Source organism: Asterias amurensis, chromosome 6 (assembly GCF_032118995.1).
Source record: "Asterias amurensis chromosome 6, ASM3211899v1".
In the NCBI taxonomy this organism is placed as follows: domain Eukaryota; kingdom Metazoa; phylum Echinodermata; class Asteroidea; order Forcipulatida; family Asteriidae; genus Asterias; species Asterias amurensis.
Genome location: NC_092653.1, coordinates 7,566,077 through 7,579,803, shown reverse-complemented (window position 1 = coordinate 7,579,803; position 13,727 = coordinate 7,566,077). Strand labels below are relative to the sequence as shown.

Genomic DNA, 13,727 nt, shown 5'->3' with positions numbered 1-13,727 from the left:
ACGTTGTAAACACTTGGCTTGGGGGTATACAGTATACCATCATTCATTCAGCTTTCAAGTTGATTTTTTTTTCTCCTTTTCCATCAAGGGCAAAACTCCTAAATTCTACATTGGTTTTTTATTGCTTTTGTAAAGGTGGTAAAGAGAAACCTCTTCAGAACTTTATGATGAAACAATCTAAAAGTAAATACAGTACAATTAAACCGAGACTAATGGTAGGGAGAGATACGGTAGTCCGATTCAGTTTTGATATAGAAAAATGCAAACATGGAGGTTAGAAACTAATTGTGCCAGACAAAGAAAGGGTCACAACCAAATTCACCTACGCAATGATAACATTCAAAGCGCTGTTTATTTTAAATTCCCCGAACAACACTTTTGTCAGTAACTCCCATTTTCTCCAAGGTGCTTCCGTAAATTCCTAGTTTCATTGTCTGTCTGTGTTATTTCATCGTGCGTTTCTGGCTAAAGGGAAGACTATAGAAAACCACAACACTGTAGTTTGACATTATACATGACATGAAACAAGGCTCCGTTTTTGATTCATATGAGTGTTGGTTTTATTTTCGTAATAACACGATTTGAATGTCCCACCTTGAGTTATATCATGGTTATATCATCTGCCTTCAAAAGCTTACACTTGTATTGTCCTTCGGTGACACAAGGCTGAAAGGGGAACACAAGAGTCAACTACAACAAAAACCTGTAACATTACGCGAAGTAGGCCAAGGTTTATTTCCTTTTCTTTTTATAAAACCGCGACTGGTATAGACGGCTGGCGCCTGACACTGCAACCCATCTAATGCCAAACAACCAGCCGAGCCACGCGAGTTCAAGACGGGAACACGGCCGCTGAGTTTTACGCCATCCTCCGGGCCCCTCTCTGCGCGCTCCCCACGTCACGTCACGAAGCATCGAGAAGATTATGTAATAACCCACGGCGCGATTCGCAGCGGTTCGCAGCGGCACGGGAACGGTTTACACTACGGGATCCGCGGTCCATATAATTGGCCATCTTGGTTTCACTGCGGGCTGTCGACGCCAGGCGGATTTTAAGAGAGAAGAGAAGAAGAAGAAGAAAGAAAAAAAGTGGAGAACAAAATCCGTGCCTAAACGAGACTTTCACGAGGAATAGACAAGCTATGACCCGTTCAAGGGCATGAATGGAATTTCGTAGCGGCTGTAGTAATACCCCCACCATGTGACGTATACACTTCATTAACCAAACTTATGCAAAACCACCAGGTGTCATGCGTGTCAACCGCCAATCACAGCACATTATTGGTTTGCCTCGGAAAGCAATCCATGTTCAGGGGCCACTCTGTCTACGTTAATAAGAACCCAAGCCCATGACAGGGCGCGTTGTCTTGATGCTGCCCTACGGCTGTCAGTAAAATGTCGCTCTCGTATTCCTGACAATGTCACTCAAGAAAGTAGGCCGGCCCCGGCCCCGCCTCCCGTGTCAGTCAAAGCATGACTACACCGTGTTCAACGATGAACCAAATTTCCTGTTTTGTTTGACGGACAAAATACTGTTTATGTCTCTCATCACGTCCAAGGTAATATACATCCTTGGAATTTGTCTTATTTGTAAAGGCCCTCAAGCCTGACGTTCTTGGGATAGTTTTATGGCAAGAAACAGTCGCTAGGATGTGTCCAAAGTCAACCGCCGTGTGCATGTCAAAATATTGTTGCCGTTAACGTGTAGGCATGATTAATTGTTTTTAAACAATATGATACTTGAATTTGTAAAAATAAGAAGGGTCTTGAAAATACTGCCAAACTTTGGTGACGCCGTTATCAAAACTAAGTGCCCGAACCCGTGTACAAGTTACGATGGTTAACAAATAGAAAGCTTTTAATACTAACACTGCTTTGAATAAAAACAAAAACTTGTGAAAAATATCCGCATGAGTAAATCCATATTTAAAGACACTCTGCACCCTTTCGTAATGTTGTCAAAGACCAGTATTCTCACTTGGTGTATCCCAACGTATGCATAAAATAACAAATTAAAGCGTTTTTGTTTTTGTCAATTAAGTTGTAAGAGAATAATGACAGATAAAACTCCCCTGTTGCACGAATTTGTGTGCTTTCAGATGCATAAAAAAGGCTTCAGACCTGAAGTTTATCAGATTGTAATATTATTTGAGTGAGAAATTACCTCTTTCTCAAAAACTACGTGATTTTAGAGGAAGTCGTTTCTCTCAACGGTTTAAACTATCAACAGTTCTCCTGTGCTCGCTTACGAAGTCGTTTTTATGCTAACAATTAGGCCTATTTTTAGTTGAGTAATTACCAATAGTGTCCAGTGCCTCTAAGAAAAACATTGATTTAACGATTTGTAGGTCGACGGTTCACCAAAAGTGAAGAATTTGTGACTGAATCATTATACAAAATTGTTTACCTAATTTATAACAAGGGTTTTCCTTCCCGCCAAGAAAAATAGGACACGCTAATCATACGGGTTTATGGCTATTTCCCAGTCCATCAGAAAGGCTGTCGTTGGTGGCGCTATGTCGTTTTAACGACCATCGTTGAACTATACGGTAACGTATGGTTTAAGGCATTTAGAACACCTTTGGTATTTTCAAAGACCAGTATTCTCACTTGGTGTATCCCAACATGCATAGAAAATTGGTCTCAGGTGGTAATCGAAGTTGCAGAAGAATAATTGAAAGAAAAAACACACTTGTTGCACAAACTCAACTGCTTTCAGATACCTGAAAAAGACTTCAGACCTTACAGAATACTTGAGTGAGAAATTACGTACTTGCAGAGGGAGCTGTTTCTCATAATGTTTTATACTATCAACGGCTCTCAATTGCTCGTTACCAAGTACGTTTTTATGATTACACAATTATTTTGAGTATTATCAATGTGTCCAGCAAAGGTTTAAGTTTTTAGAAGCAATCTATAAAGGGAATGAAAGAGACGCGGCAATATCACTAATTTATTATCGTTATTTTCTTGAGTCTGTCTGTTTCATGTGTTTTGTTCAACTGATGAATTAATGGCTAAATGTGCTGAGGATAAAATTTAACTGATAAACCACTACGGGATAATAGTCACAAATGGTGCTTTATTGTCTTTTGGCTGCACTGGTAAACCTATGCTGAACACTTTTAATTGTCAATCCATATGTAGCAGCTCTGTGGTTAATGGTTTCATGACTGAGCTGAACAGTTGATGTTCACGGTCAAAGAGGTTTTTTTGTAGCGTCAAGAAGGTCATTTTATTTGTATAGAGGGCGCTATACTACTTTAGTGTTCCATCAAACTCGAATTCAAAGCGCGGCACCTGAACAAGTTTACGAAATGTCATGTTTCTGTTAAAGGCACTGGACACTTTTGGTTAAAAGTAAAAATGAGGAAATGCATAGCATTGCATTTTTGTTTTTTATTTGCGTTCGGCTTTCTACCTCTCAAACTTTCATTTGACACTGAGTCGTAAAAGGCTTGCAACTTTATAATTTTTAGAACCAGTGTCGTTTACTGTGAGGCCTTTAAAGGTTAGTTTTAGGGGTTAGAATTTTCAGTGTTTCTTGTCATAAAAAATAAAGAAAAGCACTGGAATTATCAGTTTCAATCGTCTTTAAAATTTATTGAAGTAAACTTTAGTTAGAATACACTAAATTTAGTTGCCATCAATCAATCAATCAATCAATCAATCAATCATGTCCTTCTGTAAAGTCCTAGATGTAAATATTATGAGTAGGCCCTACATACACTTTATAATACCGCAAATGGGGGTTCTGGAACTGAATTATCTTCTGCTCAGAAGTTGTGGGGGGGGGGGGGTTGCCAGGATTTGCCTTAAAGCATCTAGAATCAAACATTTTCAAGGGCCCTTTTAAAATCAAGCCTGGACCCCATGCACACAGGGCTTTGCATGGGAAGAATTTGGTGAGAAACCTTGTACGCCCCAACCCCTTGATCTTAAAGGAACACGTTGCCTTGGATCGGACGAATTTTGTCTCGAAATTACGTGGTTTTCATTTTACTTTGCGAACTAAGACGGTCGGCCATTTATGGGAGTCAAAAGTTTGACTCCCATAAATGGCCGACCGTGTTCGTCGACGAGGTAAAAGGAAAACCGTGCAATTTCGAGGCGTGTTTGTGTGGATTATTGTATTCTACTTTTAAAACATCTTTCCAACCATATACATTTTATAACAAACGGTTACAAATGCTTTTCAAAGACCAACTCGACCGATCCAAGGCAACGTGTTCCTTTAAAACAAAAGTCGGTTATTCAAGTCCTTTCCCTATGCTTATTGAAAATCCAAAGTCAGAATTCTGCCAAAAGGCGGAAGAATGATTCTCATCCCTGAGTTGTACAGATTGTTATTTGTTAATTTTGTCAAGTACCTTTCAACATATTCGTCACAAGGGGTAAACTTTGCAAGTGTTGTGTCATTAACTTTGTCTCACTGAGTGGGATGTTATCAACCCATATAAAACACAAACAGAGGATCAGCAGTCTGAAGTTTCAGTATTTATTGATATTACAAAAGCAATTTTAAAGTTTCTGAATAATTGTTTGTTTTTATACAAATTATAACCATATAAAAATATACCTATGATAACAAGTGAACCAAACTTATTGAATTTACAGGTTAACATAAAGTTGTAAAGGTTCTTAAACCTTAGCATATGTCTTAAAAATTATATTATGGACACTATTGGTAATAACTCAAAATAATTATTAGCATAGAACCTTTATTGGTAACGAGTAATGGGAAGAGGTTGATGGTATAAAACATTGTGAGAAACAGCTCCTGCTGAAGTGGAGTATTTAGAAGTACTTGCCACGAATTTAATTGTTATACCTCAGATTAAGAACTTGAGGTCTCAAAATCAAGCATCTGAAAGTGCACAATGTCGTGCGACAAGGGAGTTTATTCTTTAATTATTATCTCGCAAATTTGACGACCAATTGAGCTCAAATGTTCACAAGTTTGTTTTTTATGCATACGTGGAGAAGACTGGTCTTTGACAGTTACCAATAGCGTCCAGTGTCCTTAAGGTTGAGTTAGTCAAACAATGCTAGTATAAGCATTGACCTGCTTTTTAACGAATATCCTTTTTGGATTGTGTGTATTTTTGTGTTTATCTCTGCTTGTTTGCCTTTTATAGTCTTTCATTGATTGTTATTATCTTCTGTGCTTTTTTATATGCCCTCTTTTGCCTTAAAGCCAATGGACCCTTTCGGTAAACAGTGTTGCCCAAGGCCCACACTTTGTGTACCACAACTTCTATATCAAATAACAAACCTGTGAAAATTTAGGCTCAATCGGTCATCGGAGTCGGGAGAAAACAACGGAAAAACCCACCCTTGTTTCCGCGCGTTTCGCCGTGTCATGACATGTGTTTAAAATAAATCCATAATTTTCGTTAACGAGAATTTATATTGTTTTGCTGTTTTCTCAAAAAGTAAAGCATTTCATGGAATAATATTTCAAGAGAAGTCTTTCACCATTGCCTTCTGTAAACCCTGTAAGTTATTTGTAAATCTGTAAATTTTTATTTATTTTTCTGAACCGAAAGGGTCCAATGGCTTTAATGTATTTTGGGAGATTTAGGAGACATACGCCTTTTGGCGATAGTAATTTTTTTAACTTGTATGCTCTCCTGGGCACCCCCACTGTTTGTTTTACTTTTTTTTATTAAATATTTTTAATGTATGTACATGTGCTTGTAAATGTGATTGCCCGAATAAATATTATTATTAAATATTATTTTATTATTATGCTGCTGCCATGGGCGTTTAGTATAGCTGCTTGGGCACGGATTATGGTCTCAGAAGGGTTTAATTGGTAAAGATCTTCAAGGTCATCGATATTTCTAAGACCTGGTTAAATGTTCTGATAAAATAGTTTACCAGAACATGACATCAATGCCTTCCCTTCTTGTCTTCTGTCCATTGGGTTCTTGGCTAGTACTGTGATTAAGTTTGCTTTTTTGAGAGTCATTGGCTTCACAAACAGAATTAATGAAGTAAAATAAAATGAAATGAAAGGCCGTCTTATTCATAACCAGGTTGTTTCATTTCAGTATCAGCTCTTTAAAGGCACTGAACACTATTGGTAATTACTCAAAATAATTATTGGCAAAAAACCTTTCTTGGTAACGAGTAATGGGGAGACAGACGTTGATGTTATAAAACAATGTGAGAAATGGCTCACTCTGAAGTAATGTAGTTTTTGAGAAAGAAGTAATTTTCCACGAATTTGATTTCGAGACCTCAGACTTAGAATTTGAGGTCTTGAAATCAAGCATCTGAAAGCACACAACTTCGAGTGACCATGTCGCAACTTCGGCGACCAATTGAGCCCAAACTTTCACAGGTTTGTTATTTTATGCATATGTTGAAATACACCAAGTGAGAAGACTGGTCTTTGACAATTACCAATAGTGTCCAGTGTCTTTAAGTTCTTGAACGTGATTGGTATTATTATCAACCCTAATGTAGGTTGGATAAAAATAAGTAGTTTTAGTGTTCCACCCCCTAAATTTTGAACAGCACCCCACCTTCACCCCCATTATTCAACAGCCAACTAGACCCAAGACAGCACAGCCAGACTGGGTACTATAGATGCTCTCCCACCCAGCCAGCCACATTGTGGATGACTGCTGATATGAAGAGCATTAAACACAATTTGATTCACCAGAACTCTGTTCTTCATCCCTTTATTGCAGAACCCTCCAGCCCCCTTCACCTGGGCCCTGTGTTTACACTTATTATTCAAATATATCATCAGAACCCTCGGAGTCTGACTCTTTGAAGACGGGATTCTGTTTCATTACATCAGAGGAGGATTTTGAGATGGAAGTCTTCTTGCTGCGTCTACGCTCTGGAACCCCTGGCCGCGTCGACGGAGAACGTCTTTCCTTTACTTTCTCGTTACCTCCAGGTGAGCCGTTGGGGTGGATCTCGGTTGGTGGGTGCCAGTCATCTGATGAGACACCCCATTGGGTTCCTGCTGCCCGATTGCCTGGCATTGTCTTATCGGGTATAAAGACGGGATTTTGGTAAGCTACAGCGGCGACCGACAGCTGCCGCGTGACGGATGGTCTCCGACCGGAGGACTTCTTCCGCACTCTTTTGCTCTTCTGCTCTGGCTTTACCTCATCCACTAAACCCAGCTGGCCTTTCTCCCAATCCCCCAGATTGCTCCCTTTGGTCATGAGTGTACCCCTATCACCAATCGGCATCGCCACAGTCTCTATGAACTTAGCCACCGCCCGGTCGTCATCAAGATTCACTTTCTTTTTTATCGGTGGGGCCTCGACGTCTGCTTCTTCATAACTAGGAGGAATGAGCCCTAGTGCACTAGCGAGGAAGAGGTTAGAAGGTGGGGAGTATGGAGGGGGTTTCTCTCCTGTGGGTTCTTGGGCAGATGCTTGTGGTGCGACCGCAGCAGCGCTAAGAGCGACTGAGGCAGCGGTCGGAACAGCTTGTGCAGCGGCTGGGGCAGCGATCGGAGCGACCGAAGTAGCTGTCGGAGCGGCCAGGGCAGTGGTCCGAGCAACCAAAGCAGCTGTTGGAGCAGTCAGAGTGGCTGGAGCAGCGGACTGTGGTTGAGTCTCCTCTCTTGGTCGTGTCTCGGGGCAGAAGGTCTGGAGCGCTTGCTCATCTGGCTGGTAGTCTGGCTCAGGGTACACCATGACTTGTTCGGAAACACTGAGGAACCTGAAACATTAACCAGATTTACATTTACATTCATTTAATACTTTGGTTACCGTGGTCTACCGGTTAGACTGTAGGACTTGCAATCACAAGGTTGTGGGTTCGAATCCTGACCAAGCTTACCGCTGATTTCACAATGACTGGAATAGGTATTGTCGTCAAGTTACTGAATAAAAATTTCTTGATAAGTTCAACTCATAATCATAGACGTGTTTGCATGAGAGAGATTGGCCGGCTTGGTGTTCATATCCCCTAGTGGAAGTTTGCCTGAGTTCCCTTGATGGGAAAATCTTATAAACAAAGAAGGAGACAAACAAACAAACACAAAAGCAAATAAACAAACAAACAACTGAGTTGTTGGTTATGCAGAGAGCATAAACAAGGAGACGAATCATAAATCAAAAAAAATAATATCGAGCTATGCCTATTATCTAACCATCAGGAATTTCAAAAAAACAAAAAATTAAGTTTTTGAGTAATTGATAACCTTGGCATACCTTGCTCGACGTGGAATGAACGAACTGGATGCCTTGTAGGATGGTATCCCACGCACTCGACGGATAGCAGCGAAGATAAACAGGACGGTGAACGCCAGAAGCACCAGGCATACCAGTACAACAGGAATCCATGATGGGACGTATATTTCAGTCTGTGCTGTCGGCTTATTAGAAAAAGCCACAACGAGAGACTGGCAGGAGGCGATGGCTAAGTTTTCTGCAGAAAATTCAAAACCAGGATTCAATCGGGCCCAATTGAATGGAGATGCTCAAGCAGCAATTATTGCTTAACGATTTTCTGCTGCTAAGCAGAAATGAGCAGGATATCAGTTACAATTTGTAGTTTGGCCAGTAACTTTATTCTGATAAACACTTATTTTGTTATGCTTAGCTCCTTTTCCTTTTAGGTTTGTGGTAGCACCATGTGTAAATTTTTTTTGAGCAGTGTTTGGGTTCGGAGAGGAACCGGTGGTTGACAGCTAAATGTTTCAATGAGTATGCACTGATTGCCTTCAGGAGAATGGTCAACGTACCCTGGTGGCAGTTGATTTAGGTCGACCAAATCAGTGTTGCCCTCACCTTGAAGTTGCTGTCCAACCTAATGATGTTGGGCCATATCTCTTAAAAAAATTAATTCTGTGTGCTTTTTGACTTTCTCTCTATAGACGATGGGACCTATGTTTACGTTTAAACCGCCCTCTGTTGAAAAAACACTGTATATACGTCATGTTTCGCCAGACAAAAAGACACGTAGTCATGCTAAGATTGCATACACTTTCTAGCTGGCTGCCAAAACACAAAGGTTTTGCCCGGCGGTATGCGTGTAATCATGTTATGGTTTTCGTGTGACGTCAGAGGTCACATCATCTATACATTCATGTTTTTTCACTTCAATGCTTATGTTCACTTTACTGCTTTCCCCGTTCATGTTTGTTGTGTTGTCATTTAGCCTTTGAGAAAGACTCTGCTAGGGTGAAAACGTCAGGCCATTACTTTTGTTTGCATTTATACCATAGGTCCTTTTGGTTGGTAAGCAGTTTGTGCAACAGCTCATTCTATTTACTAAAAAAAAAATGTTTTGTAAAGCTTTTTAAAATTGGGCCCAAGGAGCCATGTTGGGCCCATGGAGCCAGGTTGGCATGGTTGGGCCCATGGAGCCAGGTTGGCATGGTTGGGCCCATGGGGCCATTGAGGTTGTCCCTCCTCCATGGTTTGAAGCAAACGTGCCTACCTGGACACAAGCAGAAGTACTTGTCAACATCTGCTTTACAGACGCTTTCCGTTGGGCAGGGGTTAGGATCACAGACACTGGTGTCAATGTCACAGTTTGGACCTGGGAGAAGAAAGAAAAGAAAATGAACGGTACCTTATCATAGATGTATAAACACTATAACTTGTGACAAGATGTCCAAATGCACAGTAATTAAGGTGCAACAACTCAGAGCGAAAACAAAAACTTGGTGGATTTGTCAGTTACCTGTAAACGGAGGCTTGCAAGGGTCGCAGTTGTCTCCACCGTAGCCGAAATCACATGCTGAGCAGTCTTGTAAGACGCCATCTCCGCATCGACATTCATGGCCTCTGTCGGGAAGGGCAAGACAGGTCCCATTGTAGGGACACTTGACGCTGTCGCAGACCGAAGTGTCCAACTCACAATAGTATCCTGTGAAGACATAATTTTTATTCTATGAAATATTCACGTCAATGCAAATTATTAGTTTTATTATTTATTATATTATTATTATTATTATATTTATCGTTATTCTCTTGCAACTTCGATGACCAGGAGTTCAAATTTTCACAAGTTTGTAATTTTATGCAAATGTTGGGATACACCAAATAAGACTACTGGTCTTTGACATTTACCAAAGGTGTCCCAGGGGTCGGTTTCACAAAGTATAGTTCTAAGTTAGTCCTAGTCCTAGGACTCTTTAGGAGGTGTTCAAAACTTAAGGCTAGTCCTAAAATTAGGACGAGTAACTCGTCCAAACTCAAGATAAGACTAGTCTTAACACTTTGTGAAATCCAACCCAGTGCTTTTAAGAATGTCATGAAAGATTGATCAAGGAATATAGCCATTCTTTTAATAACTCACCTTCGTAAGGCGAAGAGCATTTACAGGTATACAGACCAATGCCATCGATGCACTGCCCATCATTCAAGCATTGATGATCCACGCACTCATTAATATTCTCATCACAGAGTACCCCTTTAAAGCCTCGCTTGCACTGGCAGGTATAGCTGTCACTGTCCCTGGTGTTGATACAGCGCTCAAAACCTTCAAGAAAAAATGAGAATAAATATAGATTTAACTTTTTCATCCAGTGGTTTTGAAGAGAAGAATCTTAACAGAGTTGATGCATTGGTGTTGATGCATTGCTCCAAAATTAAATGAATCAAAAAATATTATATACTATTTTTAAAGGGCATTATCTTTCCATTGGTTTTGATGCATTGATCAAAACCTAAAAGGAATTTTAAAATTAGTAAAAATTTTGTATTTTGTATTGTTGGAGGAAATAATCTCTACAGAGCACCGCCGTTCCTGGTGTTGATGCATTACTCAAAACCTTTAAGAAAAATTGAAACATATACAAAATTTAAGTTTTGTATCTAGTGTTTTTTAGAGGATTATTTTAGATGGCACTACATACATACATAGAGTTTAACCCATCCAGTAATTGACTATATATCGGGTGGCATAAGCCGAATGGTACAACCTTCATTCTCTTGCGTTTTCAAGCAGTTCATCAATTATTTTAATTTAATTCTTACAGACTTCTGTCAGTAGTGTTGGTCGCGGTTGTCCTCCCCCCTGAAGAGCAGTTGCTTCAATCTGTGCCTGTTGCCTTTTAATGAATGTCAGTGTGTACACAGGGAACCATGTAAAAGGCTTATAAATACACCTTTGGTGCCTTTTTATATATATTTTTATATTTGTACATATTGTCAGAGTTTATTTTGCCAAGTCATTTTGCCAATCCTAATGATGATGTTCTATGTAAGTTTGATTCTGTTCTTATTTTTTGTTATTATAGAAACTAGAGCATCAGTTCTCACCCATCGGATTACATAGATGGGATTCACAGCTGTCCACCTCCACGGAGCAATCCTGCCCCGTCCAACCTTCCTTACAGACGCAGGTGAAGTTACGGATACCACCCAGTCCGTCCTGACACCCACCGCTGACTGAGTGATACAGGTTGCATGGGTACTGTGAACACTCATCGATGTCTGTGCAGGTAAAACCATCGCCTACATTTGAAAAAACAACAAAATTATTTTTACAATCAATCTTCACTTTGTAGGGTTTCAAGACCGAGTGGTTAAGAGCATCAAATTCTAGTTCTGGTGGTTAAATCATCGGAGTTTGGGTTCGAATCCTGGTATCGGCATTTGTGTCCTTGAGAAAGTTAAAATTACTATAATGATTTTCTAGAATTTACAGCCTTCGAAAGTCGTAGAATTCAGGAAATAAATACAGACTTGTACAATTAATAGTAGGGACCCCAGGGCTCGCACTTGGCATAAGATTCCTCAAGACCATAGAGCTTTGTAGCTCAACATTTTTTACTGGACCTTTCTACAGAGGTTTAACTTGTAATTTTTTAATTTTTTTTTAACAAGAACTAAAAGATTATCTCATTTGTCTTATGGGTTGGTATACTTAGATACTCGATGGAATTGTATTACCAGACTCAAAGTCAACATTTGAACACCATTTCTATCTGTTAAAGGCAGTGGACACAATTGGTAATTACCCAAAATAATTATAACATAAAACCTTACTTGGTATCGAGTATTGGGGAGAGGTTGATAGTATAAAACATTGTAAGAAACGGCTCCCTCTGAAGTGGCGTAGTTTTCGAGAAAGAAGTAATTTTCCGCGAATTTGATTTTGAGACCTCAGATTTAGAATTTGGGGTCTCGAAGTCAAGCATCTGAAAGCACACAACTTCGCGTGATAAGGGTGTTTTTTCTTTCATTATTATCTCGCAACTTCGACGACCAATTGTTATTCTATGCATATGTTGAGATACACCAAGTGAGAAGACTGGTCTTTGACAATTACCAATAGTGTCCAGGGTCTTTAAAAATATTAAACGGTGATGTATTATTATTCAATTGCAAAACACTGGACTTGCAGTCAGGTCATGCATGTACAGGCCCAACGCTAACGTCACTGGCCTCACGCCTGCAGTCCGTTGTCAATTTCAAGTCCCTTGGATTGACCAGGTCTTGATCTTCGCTCTTGAAAGGGCACGGCAACTTTACTTTGATAAGGGGCACCTCTATGAGGAAAACGTAAATTTGTATTGAAACTTTGCAAAGTGCAGTGCAGCAAAAGTACAGGGCACCACGGCAATTGCTGTGGGTGCTCGGGATTGTTACCTGTAAATCCTGGTTGACATGTACAGAATCCTCTCAGGCATGTGGCATAGGGACTGCAGTAGCCGTCCGTCTCGCACTGGTCATCTGAGGTCACTCTAACCGTGATGACCTGATTAAAGCTCAGACCCGTTGGATCGGTCACTCTAATGTACAGTCTCAGGACGTTCCCCGTCCAGGCGTCTAGTCTCTGTCCAAGGAGCAGGGCGCCCTCACTCAGCGAAAAGAAATTGTTGGAGTCTTCCTCAATGTAGAAGCTGAACGTGAAGCCAGCACTGGAGTCCGGGTCCTGGACCCGGAAGGCACCAATGTAATGCCCGACTTCCAGGGTCTGTGGGATGACGACGGTCGTGTTGCCGTCAACCGTCAGACCAGTCGGGGGTTCGGGGACGTCCGTGACCGTGATGTTAAAGTTCTTCGTCAGTTGCAGGTCTGTGTTGAGCTCGGATACCATGACTTGGATGGTGATGACAGGGGTTACTTCATGGTTGATGGAATGCTGAACCAGTATCTTCCTGTTCTGGAGATAGAACGGCGTCCCGTGGGAGATGAGGTTGTAAACGTAGGCAGAAGATGTGCCGTCTGGATCATTCAAAAATAACTCACCTGGAGAGAAGTTTCACAAACATCAAATATTTGTTTAAAAAGATTTATTCACAAATACCTCGGACAGATTCGATATTCCTATTATTGGAGAGCGTGTCACGTGTTTAAACGGTTGATAATGACCAGCTGGAGCTGCGGATACGTTTAGATGCATACTATGCGTTAGTCTTGGCGCCAGACGTTTCTCGTTACAGCCACGACCCTGTCGCATTTGAACGGCAGTTTAAGAACTCATCGCTACCCTGTTATTGGGACTAGCACGTTCTGCCATTTTATGGAGTCAAAATTTTGACTTCACAAGATGGTCCGACCGTGTTTCTTCTTGACAAAAAAGGAAAACCGTGCAATTTCGAGGCATGTTTGTGTGGATTATTATATTCTACTTTTAAACTATCTATCTAACCATTTTCATTTCATTAGAAACGGCTCCAAACACTTTTCAAAGACCAACTCGACCAATCCAAGGCACTGTGTTCCTTTAAAAAAGCAGCTTAGAGCTGTATGCTCCCCAGTGAGTAGAGAAAGTTTGAGGATTCTTCTAAA

General features: G+C 40.6%; 1 protein-coding gene across 1 annotated transcript in view; it reads right to left on the bottom strand.

Moving 5' to 3' along the window:
- Positions 1–3,722: 3,722 nt before the first annotated feature.
- LOC139938850 (uncharacterized) overlaps positions 3,723–13,727 on the bottom strand; it is a 38,725-nt gene continuing 28,720 nt past the window's right edge. Inside the window, exons 26-32 of the mRNA XM_071934491.1 lie at positions 12,582–13,184; positions 11,250–11,444; positions 10,285–10,467; positions 9,667–9,852; positions 9,421–9,522; positions 8,190–8,406; positions 3,723–7,695 (exon numbers count right to left, since the gene is read on the bottom strand). Coding sequence (XP_071790592.1) covers positions 6,744–7,695; positions 8,190–8,406; positions 9,421–9,522; positions 9,667–9,852; positions 10,285–10,467; positions 11,250–11,444; positions 12,582–13,184 — 2,438 coding nt within the window. The 3' untranslated portion in view covers positions 3,723–6,743. The remainder of the gene's footprint in view (positions 7,696–8,189; positions 8,407–9,420; positions 9,523–9,666; positions 9,853–10,284; positions 10,468–11,249; positions 11,445–12,581; positions 13,185–13,727) is intronic.